Here is an 18469-nt window from a genome sequence, read left to right as displayed (position 1 = left end):
CGGCGCGGGCAGAGCTTGCCCGGGGGGTCCCCGTCGCTCCGCTGCCTGCTCGGGCAGGCGTGGCCCTGTCCCCCGCGGGCCGAGGCCCCTTTCTCCCTCCTTGCTTCTCCCCGGTGGGGCCGTGGCGTGGCGAGGCACAGGAGACTTTGGCCTGTCTGGCCCCGCAGTGCGGGGTAGGGCTCAGTCCTTGCCTGCATCACCACACCCCGCTCCTCGTTTTGGCTCTCAAACCCCCCCCGAAGTGGTGTTTTACTTCGTTTTAAATCCTACAGCCTGCCCTTGAGCGTGGCACTGGCTCGCAGGACAAGTGATGCTGGGCTCGGGCATCTCCGTTGCTTCAACTGTGCAAAATCTCAGGAAATACTCCCGGGAAAATATATGACCAATAAAAAATAATAATAAAAATGAACTCACTGTCTTGCAGCTGGTGGGAGAGGTGAGAAGCAGGGCTAGTGGAAAAAGTTGTCCCTTCCAGTATTTAGGGTGAATCGTTGGTGTTTCTCTACCTGTTCTGATGAGGACATGTAGGCTGTGGATGTGTTCATTCCTGGCCTCTGTGTTACAGTGAATCTGTTGGGTGGATGTGCTAAATCCTGAGGTTTTTGCGGTGTCTGTGATGGGAAATAATAGAAAGCTTTGCATGAGAATTGGGACCTATAAACTTTAGGACTGGAGGAAGCCTAGGCACTCCAGCATGGAGAGTTATTTGTTAGGACAGAGGAAGAATTTCTAATAGATTCATACTGTAAACATTAAGGACTTAGTATGTCTTGAAACACATTGGCAAGGGTTTGTTTGTTGGTTTTTTTTTTTAAGAAGGGAGGTGCTTCAGTAAATGCTGTCATGGTTCTGGTTATACAATTTCAGTAATGGAAGTTGCCAACAACCTCTGCATCTGAAAATTAGATCCTATGCTTTTCTTCCACCCTGATTTAATACATGGTGAGATCTGTTGCCAAAGATACTAAAAATATTGAAGAGTTAAGTGGAGTAACTAAATGCTTAATGTTTTATGGGCAGCGGTCATTTCTGAAAAGGAACCAAAAATGATAACATTTCAGTTGTATTTTTTTCTGTTATGTTCTCATATTTGTGGTAAGAAGAGAACCAAGGGTTTTTATGGAAGGAGAAATGAAGAATAAAAAAGTTTATTGTGAAAAATGCAAGTAACTCAAATCTTTCAAGCCACAGAAAAATAAATTTTCGCAAATGTTTTAGATCTTGACACAATATAGACAATTCTAATTCTGAAGATTTTAAGAATCAGCATTTTCATATGGAAAACCTCAGCCTGCCAGTGGTGAATCCAGGCTGGGACTATCCTTGTGCAAATCGGAGCCTGAATCTTCCTAGGAGACTCATCTTTGGGAGCTCTATTTGAATTCTGTGACTCAAAAGGCAAGGTGGCCCTTCTGGTGGCACAAAGCCTCATCATGTAGTTATTTATAATACCTTTAATTTTTTTTTTTTTAAAAAAAACCAAGAGATACAGGTTTATGAGGAGAGAAAACATGTAATTACTTATAATAATGCCTAAGGTGACATTAAGGCTAGTAGTTCAGTTGTATGGCTGACTACATGTGTAGCCCTTGCCAAGACCTGTACAGCTTTTCCAACAATTTCCATTAGACAGCAAGATAACAAAAAGAACACTAATTTGAACTTTGCCAAACTTTATGCAGTACTCTACAGTATTTTTCTGGAATAATGTAAGTGGAACAGATCAGGACAGAGAAATGTGTATCACTATCATACTTGTTTCAGATGAAGGATGTAGGTAATGTTAACATCACCTAATATAAGTGGCCATAAAAGCACTGTCTATACTTATTTCCGTGCCCAATTTTAGCTCTTAAAAGTAAAAGGGCTGTTCCTAAAATATAGACAGAAGAATCTCTTTCCCTAATGGCTATAATTATTTCTAAGGTATTTTTTTTTAACTACAGTGTATTTCTAGTGGATGTGAAGGTAACTTCCTGTTGATTTGAGCATTACTTTAATAGTACTAATGCTGCTTACTAATTACATCCTCATATTTTGTTGAACTGTTGAATAGGCTAAATTTTAAAGAGAAGTAATGCAAGGATACTAGATTTGTGTGTGTGTCAAGAATTAGGGGTGTTGTGACAGTTTCAGAAAACATCCAAAAGTGCGACTAATTCAGGATGAGGCAGTAGAATCATAACAATGTTGTAGAAGGTAGTATTTAAGTTAGGTCTGTGTTTACTTTCTTGTAAACTTATACCCTCTGAACCTGTACTAGAGCAAGCAAAAGGAATTGCAGTCTGAAATTTTGCATACAAGACCTCAAGAGCGATCCAAGATCTATTTTTTTTTAACCTATATACTATCTATGGCACTGAGAAGAGCTGTACCTATAAAGAACAGGATGAAAATCCTGTTTTAGTTTACTTGCATGGTCAGTTTTCTTCTGCTGTAGGTGTGTATATTTCTGGCAGGGTATGGAGAGAAGTTTGTTTTAAAAACAGGAAAGCATGACCATGAACAACAAAAAATGACAAGGGTCACAGTGGCAGGTGCAGTACCTGACCCTATTTTTAACCCTTTTTAATTGAGTAGTTGTTGATGAGAGGAGTCTCTTTAAGTTTCTTAGTTTTTGCAGCCTTATGTTTTCACAATTATTTTTAGACTCATGTATGAACTTCCTTTTTTAATTGCAATAGTCTAAATATAGGCTTTTTTTTTCTGAGTAATGCTGGTTTTATGCATTCTTATGTTTTGTATTTGTGTGTGTGTGTTGCTGCAGTTTTTACCACTGTTCTGAATCAGTGGGAGGGTATTTTGGTCAGTTTGTAATACAGTTTAGTCTTTTAGTCAGTTACAGTTGATCACAATCAGTGCTCTTGTCTGAAAATATGCTTTTTTTTTAAAAAAAAAGGAGTTTAAAAAATGAAGACTTTAAAAGAGCAAAATCTTAAACAGAGTTAGTAAAGATTTATTTTTACTTTCCATCTACCTGAAATAAAACCATTGCTAAATAGAAAAAATGTCTTCTGCTTGTAAAAACACACAACTTAATCTTCTAGTTTTTAAAAAATGTTAGACTTTGTGAATATTTTTTTCTTCTACCTGCAAAACTTCTATGTTAAGCAGAGCAGTAGGAGAATTCTGAAGACATTCATTGGGCAGAAACCTCAGCCAGCCCTCAGTATAGACATTATGTGGCCTCATAGCCCTGTTAATGGTGAAGGTGATCTGAATTGCTTATGGAAATTATTGATTGTAATCATGTGTAGTCATAATTGTTATTAGTAGAAATTTGCAAGTAAAATAAAGACAAAATACATGTTACAGCGCACTCTGTGTATTAAGGCTGTTTGATATCTCCTGCCTTAGTCTTTTAGAACATCAAGTAGCATAGTGATCATCTGCAGGTTTTCTGTATTTATGCTTTTTTTTTTTTAAATTTTGTTCACTGTCTGGTGTCTAGTTGCAGACTATTTCTGTGTTACCAGATAAATACAAAGATGCCAAAGAGATACGAATTTAAAAACTAACATGTATTGCGTTTGGAAAACAAACTTAACCCACATACTTAGTATTTTCATTTGGCAGATGTTTTTCAGGTCACAAAACTATTAATTACACGTATTTGCTCTGAAGTAGGTTCACACTGTTAAATGTTGCACTATGCCTGTTCTCGCAGCTATGTGGATATCATAAGGCTGCAGAGGTAATGAGTTTTGAAACAGTAGGGAAAATCTGCAGGTTCATGTGTATTCAATGTTGCTGTGTATGAGGACTTGTAGTAAAAGTTGGGATTTAATTATTTTCCTTATTTTACAGTTATGTGATTTATTATAAGGCATTTAGATGTATAGGCACATGTCAGGTTTTGGCAATGCATGCATGGTAGGAACAGTGAATGTAATTTAATAAAATTGTCATCTCTGAAGGAGCACAAAGTGGAGTAGCAGGGTTTATATGAATTTAACCTTATCTTCACAGTGGCATAATGGCATAGTTGTTTGGAAGTTAAAACCTACATGGTATGGGGCTTGTTCTAGAGTCCTTTACTAGCATTGACCATTGTTTGCATCTTCACCTGAGTTTGCAGGCATCAGAGTATTTGAATAACAGAACCAGAATTCATATATCACATGTCTGCACAGTTTGAGTTAGACTTCAAAACTGGAAGTATAACTTTTGAAAATCCACTATAATCAGCTAAATAAGCATTGTGAAGTTGAGTTAGCTAGCAGCTACATTTGCACATTTTTCCTATTGTTTTCTTTATTCTGGAATTGTGTATTATGGGTTTACTGTGGGGTTTTAGTTTTCCTAATCTCATATTTAAGATGAAACGAAGGCAGAATAATTTTAGTGTGCTCCTGCTGGTTGAGGAGCAAGCTACTTTGTGATTATGAAGATAGGAAATTCTGGGATTGAGACATCGTAGTGTTCGACAGCAAGAGGAAGAGACACATATCTTTGATGTCATCTCGATTTACCAGAGGACTTACTGTGTGGTGTTTGATTTTCAGCATCTGGAGGAACTTGCTCATGCAGAGTTTTGATAATTGGCTTTCAGTCTATGCATGTATTAGTTGTATGTTCCTTGAGAGGAAAAGAAGAATAAAATTACTTCCAGAGAGGTCACAGAGGTATTTGAACGATATTTTGAATTTAAGCTCAGAATAAGGAAATTATAGAGGTGATGTAGGTTAATTAAACAATAAATTTTGCACATATTCATGGGAGTTTATAAAGCATATACCCATAAACAAAGTATTATGCTATTTTTTGTTGAGATTATTGAGAAGTTAAAGATTGTCTTGCGTAGTTGCTTGCATAGTAGCAAACTAAATTTTATAGGTGTTAGGAAGAACTGTGCTGGCAGTTAAATTTTAAGGGATTTGTTGTAACAATTGTTCTTTGTTCACCTGACTTAAAACTCTGCAGTAAGGTTGTTGAACAGTAAGAAGGTATTCCTGCTGTCTCTTTCTCATTTCCCATTCTTTTCTTGTGCTATGATGATATACTACCCTGGTAATTGTCCCAGCATGAACATTATGGGGTTGCAGTGTGAGCTCTAGCATACAACTAATCCAACCAATTTATACTGCATCATTTTATTTAGAGAAAATACATTAATAAATGTAGTGAAATAATTGGCATGGGAAGAAAGTTTTCAGGGCCCTTGTGCTGGCCCAAATGTATTTTTCTTAACGTATTTATTTTAAAATGTTACTATTTTGTTGAATTTCAGGTTCACAGAATAATGACACTAAAAGACAGTTTCTTCTAGAGCGTCTACTGGATGCAGTCAAACAGGTAAGAAGTCCAGTGCATATTTCTATAGTATACTTACTGAGTTGTCAGTACTGTCAGCAATTGTCTTTGCCCTTTTTTCTCTTCTTTACCAGGCAAAGAAGAACTCTTGTCTTTCACAGCTTGCTACTGAGCTTTCGTCTGCTAGCAAACACCTATTATGCAGTATTTGTTTAAAATTCATGTTCGTTACACATTATATTTGTACTATATGTTATTAATGTATATAATAATATAGAACATAAATATACGTATTTGTAATACTTACATGGCTGAACTAAATTGTAGTGTACTGTGAAGGCTAAATTGGTTAACATTTTACAGTAGCAGCTTGTTTTCTTCACACTAGGATTTTACTGAATGGTTAAAGTACTAGTAAAGATTTGTTTATGTATGTATCTTGCATCAGCATGAATTTCAGAAAGTAGAATTTCATAGACTAGATTCAATTCTGGAGAGCTTGGGAGGCAAAAGAATGCCTCAAAAATAAGCCAGTGATACGTTTCATAAAGAATGAATCTTCTGTAATTATAGCACTGAACTGTATAGAAGCAGTGTTTATTTTTGTGGGTGAATATTTAAAACTCAAAAGTAGTAATTTTTACTAAATTTTAAATTTATTGAAGGACTTTCAGGTGTGTTGTTCTGGCTAGCAAGGATATATTTAAACTGCAGGAGTTGCCCTTTAGTGGAACATGATGCTGTAAAGCACTTTTTGGTTGCAAGCTGTATATGTCAGTGCTTTATTTTGTACTGCTTTCTCTTTTTTTTTGTTATTACTTTGTTTCTTATAGGGAAATATTTCAGAACATTGAGTTTGTAACAAATTTCTTAAAATCTGTTTATCACAGTGTCAAATACGTTTTGGAGGAAGAAAAGAAATTGCTTCTGACTCTGATAGCAGGTAAAATAGTCTTCTAATACGCTTAGAGTTTTGTATCAAGACATAAAACATAGGGCACAAAGTACTTGACAAAAAACTGCTCCAGTTCCTTTTGTTTACACAAACACTGACATGGGACTCTGAATTTTTCATCTTACTACAAATCTTCCAGTTTAACAAAGAGTGTTCTTCTGTATGAAGTTACAGGTGTTTAACTGGCTGCAGAGTTCATGACAAATCATTGACTTCTGAGGTCTGAATATGAGATTGGGAGAATTTGTTTTCCCTAAAACCTCTTTTAAAATGAATGCATATTTACCAATACGCCTGTGTGTTGTGAAGCTTGACAAGTAAGTGTCAAGTGTGTTTAACACAGACATTAAGAAAATCTTTGTTCATATTGTTTCTTATCCCTGATATGTTTTAAACCTGTGGGTTTTTTTTCTTTTCCTGTACAAGAAGTTGTTCCTTTTTATTTAAGTAAGTAAAAAAAAAAGAAGTAATTTAATTCCTGTTAGTTGCTTTTGTTGTTGGATATGGTATATTGGTTCCTAAGGCTTTTAAGAAGATGATTGGCAGACAGAAATTGCAGTGTTTTCTGCATCTTATTGAGTCTTTCTAAGAATCCAGCCTATCAAAGAATCTCGGATAACTAACTAAAGCACCAGAATTAAATGCATTTTTTTTGTTGTAATTTTTCTTATGCCCTTGCAGTTTGACTTTGCCTTTTGGGAAGAAGTTAATTATTTGTTGTTCATTTATAAGTGATGCATAAAATTCTCTCCAGAGCCCTCCCAATTCAGCCTTTAAGAACATGTCTAAGGGTCTGGTTTCATGACCTCTGGAAAACCAACATGATAATTCATTGCTATTGAAGGGGTGGTAAGGGTTCATGTATCTCCTCAGGGTCTCTGACTTCAGTACTACTCCCTTCCATCATCTTTTTAAGCAATGCCTGGTGATCATCCAGTCCCCTCTGAATTAATTTAATAAAAGAAGAAACAGTGCAAAAGGTTGACTTTGTGCCATTTTGGTGAGTTAAATTAGTAAAACATCTGGTGAATGCTAGAGTTTCTGCACAGAGGGGAAGATCATGCAGCTTGAAAAATGGGAAGTACAGAAGAGGAGGAAAAAACCAACAAGGGATGAGAGTGCAGACCCATCTCCTTTGAGGAGCAGCTTGTAATGTAGCTCCTGTGCATTACCTGTGTGCATGAAACACCAGGCTAAATGCTCCTGCATGGCACCTTAAGCATGCCTGACTTTTGGCTACTACTGTCATCCTGTCCTGCCCTTGGCTGTTTCAGCCTGCAGTGTTTTGGGGAAAGAGAGTAGTGTTTCATTGAACTAGCATAGTGGAAACATTTTCCACTATGCACAAGAGTGCAGGCTCTCTTCAGCACAGGGTTTGTTGGATGGAAGCTGGTGTGAGGGAGGAAGCGAGAGGGTTCAGGTGGGATGAAAGGATGCTGAGGCTGAAGCACCTTAGCAGTTGGGCTGGTGGTGCAGCTATAGCTGTTGGCACAGAAGCATCAGCTGTAGATCGTTATTTAATAAATTTTAGGTTTATGTGAGGCAATGTATTGGCCATGTTTGCCTTTGTAGTAGACTGTGAAAACATGTCTAGAAGTAAGTACTTCCTATGTAGAGCAAATCCTTTAGATCTAAAACTTTGTTGCTCTGTTTCCCTGAACAACTTACTTGCTTACAGCTGTTTAATGATTTGAATGATGATATTTAGTATTTGTCTTCTGATAAACAGAGAGAGGTAGGATTCCAAAGATACAATGCTGGCCAAATTTTACTTATAAATATTTTCGTTAGAATTCAGTAGACAACCTGAATAATGGATTATAGCTAGGCAGTTGTAGGATTAAAAAGGAAGTGGAGATTGCAGTAATAGATTTTTTTTTTTCCCTAAATTTCATGGTGCTTGAGCTTGTTGCTAAGCTAAATATTGTGAGATAATGTTAAAAATGAGGATAGTCTGAGAGTTTAGATGAAAATCCAGTAAAATGCAAGTGTTACTCTCCCAGTGGTTGTTTTAGTCTTTGAGATTATAATCGTTCGAGTTCTACTATGTCTGTGTATGCTAGACTTCTCTATGTTTTTCTTTATTTGTTTATTTAACATACCCCTTGTGATGCTTTCCAGTAAATACACTAGGTATGTTGGGCATTGTAGTATACCTGATTTTTCAAAAAAGAGTTTATTTGGTTTTACCAGTGGCTAAATTTTTCTGTAAAATACTGCACAGTTTTCTTGTTTTGATTCTCAGTGCACGTGGATTTTTAACAATATGAGCTCTTTCACAGAACCTAGTTTCTGTTCTGCTTTTTCTGAATTGGTGGTTAGGTTTTTTTGTTTTGTTTTCATGGAGGGGGTCATGTAGCTACTGGAATTTCCATTTTTAACAGCAACAGTCTTTTCAGCAAAAATTAATCACAACTGTTCTACAGTCATCTTGAGTAGTGTTTGAATTCTATTCTGCTTTATTCATAAAGTTTTCCTAATGTAGATATATTGGAAAGCATTATGTGTTAAAAGCTCTTCTGTTCAGGGCAGTTGTGGTAAATATACCTCTTTTTCAGTCCGTGCTCCCCCTCAGATCTTTTATTTTTTTTTGTGACCCTGAGTAGAACACTGTACTTGTGGAATGCTGGGGCAGAGCCGTGAGCACTTCAACTATTCTTATTTATTTGCTTGAACTTAGTTAAAGTATCCATCCTTCCTTTTAGTAATAAGCTTTGTTAGCCACGTGACAGCTTTCTCAAAGCTTAAGTATTGTTTATTTAATGGCAAAAATAAAACCAAGAGAAAATAAGATTTCAACAAACATGTTGTATTCATGTCTGCTATACCTTAACAGTTATTCCCTGTAGGTTACAGTAAATTCCATTCTTTTGCAGGCAGAATTTTAAAACTTTACAAGTTTTACAATGTTTCTACCTGTGTGAAAATTGATATATTTTAACTGGGTTACTTTAAAAAAAAAAAAAAATCAGAAAATTTATAAACAGCATTGGAGAGAATAATATTAAAACCTGAAGTTTCAACACATCTTCAGAAAAATCTTTCTTATTTTCCTACGCCTAGGATTTCTGAAGGACGTTAAAATTTATGTTTAATTGTTGTCCTAGGCTTGAATTACAGTGTCCTAATGCAAATTAATAAAATTGTCTATTAATCGTATAGGAAGTTATAGCATATTTTCAGAAAATCATTCATTGCATGTGTAGTACAACATGTACTTATGAAAATGTAGTTGCATTACGTGAAAAGTATTTCTGAAGCTGAAATAACATGACTAAGAGCCACCATAGCAGGTGAGGATGATTTCTCAAATTGATTGCCAGTTCTTCTGAATGTAATTTGTGCAACAGTTTTGGACAGTCATCGTGAGACTGTAGGTGTAAGTAGATTATACTGTTTGCAAATAATGCGATTACACATAAAGTCTTTCACTACATATAGGATAGTGGCTCACCTTTACATTCCCTATTCAGAGATTTGGAATAAACCTGCTCTATAGGAACATAGTTGATGGGTTTTTCACATGATTTCGTTAAACATTCTGTTGCAGAGTCACTTGTTTGTGTGCTCAGTTTGAAGCTGTGTTACAGCATGGTCTGAGGAGGAGCCGAGGACTAGCATTAACAGCAGCAGCGATCAAACAGGCAGCAGGTTTCTCCAGTAAAACTGAAACAGGTAAGTTGTTAATCATAACTGTTCCATTTTGAATAGTTGATAATTGCAAGCAAGTGATATAATTTCCAATGGAAATTTTAAGCAATGCACCAGACTGCAGACTGTTGGTATCATACTTAATACTTGGACTCTCATTAAACAGTGAAAATGGTTATTGCTTTCTTAATCTAGCTTAACTTTCATACCAAGTTTCTCTAGAAATCTGGGTGTTCAGAAACCTGCACTTCCTACAGTTCCATCATGAATAGTATTATTGGCACCATTTCTTTTGAATTCTGGTAAGGATGAGCACTATGTAATCGTGCTGTTAAGTTTTTACCACAACATTTTCATTCTTAACCTTGTCTTACTCTATTCTTTAACTGCCGTATTCTGTAGCCTCAGATATGCCTAACTTCTAAGTATTGATATAATTTTTAAAGCAAAATTTAAATTACTTATTGGTTGGTTTTTTAATTACTTTCTCCACATTTAGAGATAAGATTCCTTTCTTTTTGTTGCTTTCTCTTCACCCTAAAGTTTCCCCTGTTTTTTTATCAAAAGTGTATGAAGGCATTTATCAGTTCTGTTGTGAAGTTTGACATACAGTATGTTTCTTCTTTAAAAGAGTTATTACTTGCTCCACATTTCAAGAAAAGAAGTTCTGAAACTGTGTCAAGTGTAACATGTAACACATAGTGGCATTTTGGATTGTTTTTTAAAAAAAATATACTCAGTAGTACTAGAATTGTTCATACATTTTGATCTCCAGCCATAACTTCCAGTTACATCAGACAATTTACTGCATATAATGGATATTACATTAACACAAAATGTGTAGTTTGATATAATGGGGTTTTAAATTGCTGTAACAACAGATGTGTCCTGTGGATGACAGGGTGAAATGTTGGGTCTTTGCATGCTGACTTTCCTGCTAATGGGTTAAAGGCTCCAGACTTGGCTTTTTTGTGGAGCTAAAATATCTGTGCTTTTAGAGAACTTGGTGACTTCCCCGTGTTTGCCTATTTACTCAGTAATGGGCAAGACTCGAAACTTTGTGGACTCTAAATGAACAAGTAAGAAAAATTCAGCTGTTTACACAATCTTTACAGATTTTTCTGCTCTTTTGTATGCTTTTTTCTCCCTTGTATGTGTTTGTAATTGGGGATTAGATACTCTGTTATCTCTTTCAGCCTCTGAGTAGTTTTCAACTCTTTAATGGGTACGGATTTGGTTATCTACTTTTTATCTCCCAAACTTGCAATTGATAATCTTATGCTTTGTGCAGAAAATGTTCTCCCTGTTATGCCCTCTCTGATTTATGCAAATAGTGTGTCTTTAAATTTGGAGACATTACATATAATTCTTATGATTTCTCTTTTGCCTGTTGGTAATGTCAAGTGTGTATGAAATTTTTGTTCCCATCTTTTAGTGGTCAGAAGTACAAATGTGCATTTTTGATGCTTGGGAACCTAGTATCAACTTAGTTATATATTAGTGCATATGTGTGTCTTATTTGGGGGCTTGTCAGCGAGGTGATGTGGAGGAAGAAGAGAGAGTTGGGAAAGTTATCTATGGGGAATGGGAGAAGGAAGAAAACATCGTTTTTACTCCTTAGTAAAGTTAAACAATGTATGGAAGTTCAAGAACAAAAGAACAAAAACATGACTGCTTTGCAGCAAATTGAATGCTGTACAATGACTAAGAAGAGAAGCTTCTTTTTTTTTTTTTTTCTTTTTTTAATGGAAATTATTGGGTTCCACTGCATTTATCTGTGTGAATTACAGTGTTGGGGTGGGTTTTTTTTCCCTGAAAGCAGTTGGAAAGTACATCTATATTTTTATCACTTTCAGTCAAATGAGTCTGGTATGATTTATGTTCCATTCTGTCTAACATAATCACCGGTGTCATCTTTTCTTTAGCACAGTGGAATACTGTTGTTTAGGCTATACATTCAGGCTTTGACATTTGAAAAATACCGTTGTTCAGCAGTGGTTTTCATTTGATATTTACACGTTCTCTAAGACAAACTGTACTTTCAAATGGCTGTAAACAATGTAGCATCATTTTGCATTTAAGAGCTTCAGTGTTTTACTTTGTTTTTCTTAAATGAAGTCTTAAATAAAAACTTCAGTAGTAGCTCCTTAGAACTATGAATTAAAAATCCTTGAAAAATATTTTAATTTTTAAAATATATATTCAAGTAAACACATTTCCTAACATCAGTGTGATTTGGTATCAGTTGCTGGTATGGTCATTACAGACATATGCAGCTTCTTCAATCTTATTTTAAGAATCTAAACAAAACCAGCAAACAATAAAACTGGTATTCTGTATTTAGTTTGTAACAATATGAGGGTCTCTTTGTTTAACTCCAGTTAAGGTTATGTGAGAATACTGTAGCTGATGCAGTATTCACTAAAAATTATTAGGACAATGTTGTTGAAAGACTCGTGAATAGATCAACTCCTCCATTGCCTCTGGTGGCTCTTTCTACTGTATTATTAGAGTAATCTTTCTGTCAGTAAGAGCAGTAATAGTTCATAGCAGCGTCTTTTCTGCACTCAGTCAGAGGATCATAGGCTAATTCAAGTTGGAAGGGTGCTCAGGAGGTCTGCAGTCCTGCAGAGCTCATCAGTGAGGTTAAATGAGGTTGTTCAAGTTGCTTTATCCATTTGGGACTTGAAAAACCTCCACAGACTGCACAACCTCTTTGGGCAACAATGTTCCAATATTTGGCTATCCTTATGATGAAAGAGATTTTCTTTATATCCAGTCTAGGCCTCTCTTGTTTTAAGTCATGCCTGTTGTCTGCTGTCTTCCTGCTGTGTGCTGATGCAAAGAGCCTAAATCAGTCATCTTGATGACATTCTTGTAGGTACTGGAGGACTGCTGTTAGGCACCTCCCCTAAGCCTTCTCGTCTCCAAGCTGAAGAAGAATTTTGTCTTTGTTGCTTTTTTTATTTTTTGTCATTCTGGTGCTGCATATTGCTACAGATTAATGTTTATGCTTTGATGGTGTAACTATAGGGTGGTATTATCCATTTACAGATAGATAAACCATGACAGAATGATGGATGTGGCTTGTTCGCAGCCTCAAATCATGTCAATACCAAAAATGGAAATGTATTTCAAAATTGTCACTAAGTTGCAGTATGTTTATAGTTTACTAATTTGCATATCATAACATGCTTAGGAATATTAGGACATTGTAGAGTAATGCCGAGGGCTAATGTAGTAAAATTATTAGTTGCTGTGGTTAGAAATGAAAATGATAGACTAAGGCTTATGGAATATAAACTTTAATTAATGATACTCTAAATTAAAAGAGAGAGAACTAATATTTCCAACTGTAGCAAAGAATGTTTTACTGTGAGACACTTGTGACAAATATGAAACTGTTCTTAACTTACTTGACAGAACAGACACTGAAATGCATAATGGCTGCACAGTGTAAGTTGTTTACTTTTTTTTTTTTCCTGCATGAGAAGGCACTGAACCTGGCTTTAGACTGATCTCTGCACTCGTCTTGAGACATGATTGCCTTTTGGTGCTGATTAATGATTGCAGTTACTGGAACTGTGATATTATTAAAATTAAATAAACTGTTTTCACAAGGTGATTTATATTTGGGTGAATGCATAATGTCAGTGTCTCCTCTGCCTACAGTACAATTGTACAAATTGTATTTTGCTGAAATTAAAATGATCTTACTTCTAAATAACAAATATTGGATTATTTGCTATGAAAAATAATATCAACAGTTAGAATTTGGATTTTCATTTAATGCTACTCTCAAAGAAGAGAATTTAGTAACTTGAAAACGCTACTTACATTACTGTTTTCATAAAGTATGTCATGGAAGGACATGTAAGTATGGAATGCTCTTACTTTATTTCCATTTAATAGACTGTGATTAAAAACTGATGATAATCCAAATTTTGATTTTAAAAAATCCTTGATATCTGTAAATAATCAGAATGCCAAGAAACACTGAGTTTCACTCTCAGCACAAGGGGAAATCTTCTTATTTTCTCTATTCATCGTACTATTTTCACTTCCTACATTAGTACTGTTTTGAGCTTTAGCAAGATGGAAAAATGAATTTTATTGGTCATAAGAAAAAACAAAATCATTAAGTTACTATGATTGTGATACAAATTTTGTGTTTTAAGGGTTGCTTTTTTTTTTACGTATACATGCATTTTATTTTTGAAATGCAAATCAAATAAGTTGAAGCCAGAGGAGTAGGACATATGATATTTGAATGCTTTTATATGCTTACTGGACCTTTGCATGTTAATGTGCCTATGAGGTCCTAGTTCAGCAAACTATACCTTTATTTTTGCATCCTACATTGTCAATTCAATGGTTTCTGTGTTTTGCACATTTGTGTAATTTAGAAGGTCTCTGGGTTATTCTTGCATAGCTGTCAGGCCTGTTTGGCAAAATTTTTAGTTAATGAGTCTAACTTTCTTGTCGTGTGTTTAGGTTTCTAAAATTATGTTACAAACTTTGCTAATCTAATACTATATTTAGCTTTCAGCAGAGATCAGTAAAAAACCCCATACCCTCAAATGAGCATATTTCACCAAAAGAAGCCATAAGCTGTAGTGAAAACCTATTCAAAATCTGACTGCATGCTCTTTATTTAGCATAGAGAAAGAAAAGCACCATGGATGGTGTTTTCTTAAAATTCTTACTACATTAAAAAAGATTCAGAAAAGTGATAAGCAAGGAGTGGCAGGCTCAATCTGTTTTCTCTTTTGTGAATTTTTTTTCTGTGTCTTTGAGGAAATTTTTAACCCATCTTTAAACATCTGCTTTATGCTGCCTAGATGGAGATTATGATGAAAAACCAGCATAGTATTTGAGTTGACAGTGCACCATTCACATGTACAATAGAATTATTTTTCCTTTTTTGTTAACTAAAAAATGTTGAGCAAAGACATTCATTAAACTGTCAAAAGGAGTACCTGCATGTCTTCCTTGAGAGATTGATGCGTTTTAAATTTTTTTGTAATGCTTGAGTTTGTCAGATGTTGTTGCTTTTAAAACTATCCTATTTTCCTTAACATCAGGTCTCTTAATATGTTGCTAACTTGTATAGGTTAACAACTTTCAAACCATTCTAGTTATTAAAGCAATTCTATTTTTAACAAATCAAAGCCACATGAACTGAGGTTGTTTAGTCTGGAGAAGAGGAGGCTGAGGGGAGGCCTCATTGCCCTCTACAACTACCTGACAGGAGGGTGCAGAGAGGGGGGATGAGTCTCTTTAACCAAGTAACAAGCAATAGACAAGAGGGAATGGCCTCAGGTTGTGCCAGGGAAGGTTTAGACTGGATATTAGGAAGCGTTTCTTTCCAGAACGGGTTGTCAGGCGTTGGGCTGGGCTGCCCAGGGCAGGGGGGGAGTCCCCATCCCTGGAGGGGTTGAACAGTCGGGCTGACCCAGCGCTGAGGGATCTGGTGGAGCTGGGAACTGTCAGTGTTGGGTTAATGGTTGGACTGGATGATCTTCAAGGTCTTTTCCAACCCAGATGACTCTGTGATTCAAGTCTTACAGATGAATTATCTGATGTTTGGCTGGTTTTTTTCACCCTGAACTAATGGTAAGAGCTTAATTGTAATAAATGTGTCCTTAAAATATGTTCTTATTCAGTTAAGAAACAGGAGGTACTAGGAGATACTAGGTATTTTACTGTACATTTAGCATTACTGATGTAGAATTTTTTTACCTCCAATTGAGAAATTTGAGGCAACTGCAAAATATCTTTTCATCAATGTTTAGGGACAGGGCAAGGAAAGTATTTTAGTGAAAGGGGTATTACTGCCTTTTAAATATAACACTTGTTTTTTGAAGTAACATGAATTTGTCATTTGCATGTCTGCAAATTCTGGAGCTACCTGTTCTTTGGACCTAGCTTTTAACATTTCACGATCGGTAGTAAGATTGAGTTCTAAAGAACTTTTTTCCATTGCATACTGTGTTCCCAGCTGAACACGTGAATCTGTTCTATGGATGAAAGACTAGCTTACATGTGCTTTGAAATGTGAATTCTACTTAAAAATGTAAGATATAATCCTTTAATGTGTGTTTGGCTTTTTCAATGAAGCAAAAAGTTCTAAGTGTTCAAATAGTCCAAGTCCTGTAGAAATAAATAACTGGAGAGTTATTAGCAAGACGGTAAATCATTGACCTTTGTTTAAAGTTATGGACCATTTCCTGTTTGTTTTATAAAATTGCATGTAAATGCATTCAGATATTAGCTTAGCTTTTTTGGTGTGGTGTTGTGTTTTGTTGTTGTTGTTTTGTTTTTTTTTTTATTCCAGAGCCAGTATTTTGGTACTATGTGAAAGAAGTTTTGAATAAACATGAACTGCAGCGCTTTTACTCTCTGAAGACCATTACTACAGATATTGGTAGAGGCCGGGCTTGGTTGCGCTGTGCATTAAATGAACATTCCCTGGAAAGATATGTTCATATGCTGCTTGCAGATAAGAATCGACTCAGGTACTGTATTTGATATATTTGTAATGCAGGAAATGTATTGACAAGTGAAGTACTGAGATGAAAAAAAAACCCACCCAACCAACCAAAAAACACAGCTGTAGTAATACATCACATTAATGGCTATGCCAGTGAAGCCACTTAACCTCAAACTTCTGTTTTGTTAATTTTTGAAATTTTGGCAGCAATAAAGGTAGTGGCTTGTGGCTATATCAATATGTGACCTGAAACTGGCTTCCTTCTAGCACGTGAGAATATATGCTTCTGTCCCCATCTCCATTTCCATCCTCTTTCCTAATTCCTTTCCCTATTCTTTCAACAGTTTTCCTCACTGAGACCTTGACACCATGCTTTGAGGTGCCACTCTCATACTATTAAAATAGTACACAGTTGCAGCCTTGGTTTTACCAGTTCATCAGGGGTAATTGCCTTTTGCCTTCTGGATATGCTCATCCTCTAACTGAAAAAGCTCCAGCAGTCATGCAATAGGCAGCTGCAGGTCACTTGGAATCAGTTTTGTAACACTTTATGAACTTGTTACAGAGTTACTGAGAATAACTTACTGTGCATTGTGAAATCCTAAAGTACTTTGGATGTGCAAAATGCACTTAAGTTCATACTTTACTGGGTCGTACCTTTTTCTTCAGCTCCTTTTCTTTTTGAAAATTTGAGGTATTTTCCTTTTTTGTCAATACCTGTTGAGCTTGATCAAATTCAGTGGACTCAGCAGAAAGGCATTCTTTCCATTTGCATCAGTTAATGGATGTACTGGATAAGGTTATTGCCCAAACTGAGCTCGTTAGTACCTCCATTTCATATTTAGTCTGTTCCAGTCCTCTGTATCTTTCTTGCAAGGCAGATTTTGATATGAAATCAAATAAAGATGAATGAAAGAGAAAAAGGAAAAAAAAATCTGGAAACCATTGGATTGGTTTGTCACTAATTGCTGTCATGCTTATAGCAATACTCACACAATATCAGGATTATCAGTGGACTCTGCATTGTACATGAAACAGTATTTCTGTAAAGGTTTATTCCAGAATATTTAAGATTTAAATGTTACCCAAAGTCAGAGTGGATTTACAGAATCAGTTTACATTCCCAATTATTTTCTGTTTCGGAAAGCTTTACATTGCTCTCAAAATTTTTTAATATAGATTGAGGGTTTTCTTGCTATCTGTTTTTATGTTTAGTTAACTGAAGGCTGATAGTAAAAATACAGCATCCTACTGGGTTTACAATTAAACTCATGTGTTTGTAGTGAAACTCATGTTAACCTTTTTTTTTTTTAAATACATCCAAATTCCTAGTTGACCCTACCTATGTAGGGTAATTGATGTGGTTTTGGATATTGAAACAGGTCACTGAATCACAGAGTCATAGACTGGTTTGGGTTGGAAGGGACCTGAAAGATCATCTAGTTCAACCCCCCTACCATGGGCAGGGATACCTTCCACTAGACCAGGTTGCTCAAGATGAAGTGGATCTTTTTCTTTGTATTCATGCATTCTAATCTTTTATAAAATGACTTAGTAATTATGGTCAACTATAGCTCTTCAAAAACTTAAATTTGCACTATAGCAATAGGTGTAGAGAAATGTTGTGACTGCTAAGGTAGTATGAACCTCTTTGCCCTGAGTGGTATTTTCCCATTAAAAAAAATGCAGAGCTAAACTGAAGACAAGATACCATTTAGCAATTCTTTGATAACTGTTCAGGGAGTTCTATGTATTTCAGGCCTTCAGGGAGTTACTGTGACATATAATTTGATTCATTGGTGTATGCATACTTTTCAGAGTTTTTCTGTCTTTTATAAGTGGCATATATGCTAATTTAGGACTGTATTCTTTTTTTCTTTTTCTTTTTTCCTTTCAAATTATAGTGTCTTCTATGAAGACTGGTCTTTTTTGATGGATGAAGAACGTTCTAGTATGATCCCTACAATGGCAGCTGGTAAGACTTTCTCTTAAATGCTACTGTTCTTGGAAAACTATTTTGTTTTGGGATGTTATATCGGTTTCTGGTTGTGAGGAGTTTCTCTAGCAGTCTGTGCTTATGTGGAGAATGTGTGTCGTGCACATTCAGGGTGAGGAGT

The 18469-nt window shown here is 35.7% G+C and overlaps 1 protein-coding gene across 1 annotated transcript in view; it reads left to right on the top strand.

Annotated features, from left to right (window-relative positions):
• Window positions 1–3180: 3180 nt before the first annotated feature.
• Window positions 3181–18469, top strand: part of SNX29 (sorting nexin 29) — a 125130-nt gene continuing 109841 nt past the window's right edge. Inside the window, exons 1-6 of the mRNA XM_026859141.1 lie at window positions 3181–3211; window positions 5231–5295; window positions 6144–6196; window positions 9759–9883; window positions 16197–16377; window positions 18257–18327. Of these exons, the coding sequence (XP_026714942.1) occupies window positions 3181–3211; window positions 5231–5295; window positions 6144–6196; window positions 9759–9883; window positions 16197–16377; window positions 18257–18327 (526 nt within the window). The remainder of the gene's footprint in view (window positions 3212–5230; window positions 5296–6143; window positions 6197–9758; window positions 9884–16196; window positions 16378–18256; window positions 18328–18469) is intronic.

This window comes from Athene cunicularia (assembly GCF_003259725.1).
Source record: "Athene cunicularia isolate RWA chromosome 14 unlocalized genomic scaffold, athCun1 chr14_part1, whole genome shotgun sequence".
NCBI lineage: Eukaryota > Metazoa > Chordata > Aves > Strigiformes > Strigidae > Athene > Athene cunicularia.
The sequence above is the reverse complement of the archived record's forward strand: the minus strand, read 5'-3'. Positions and strand labels throughout refer to the sequence as shown.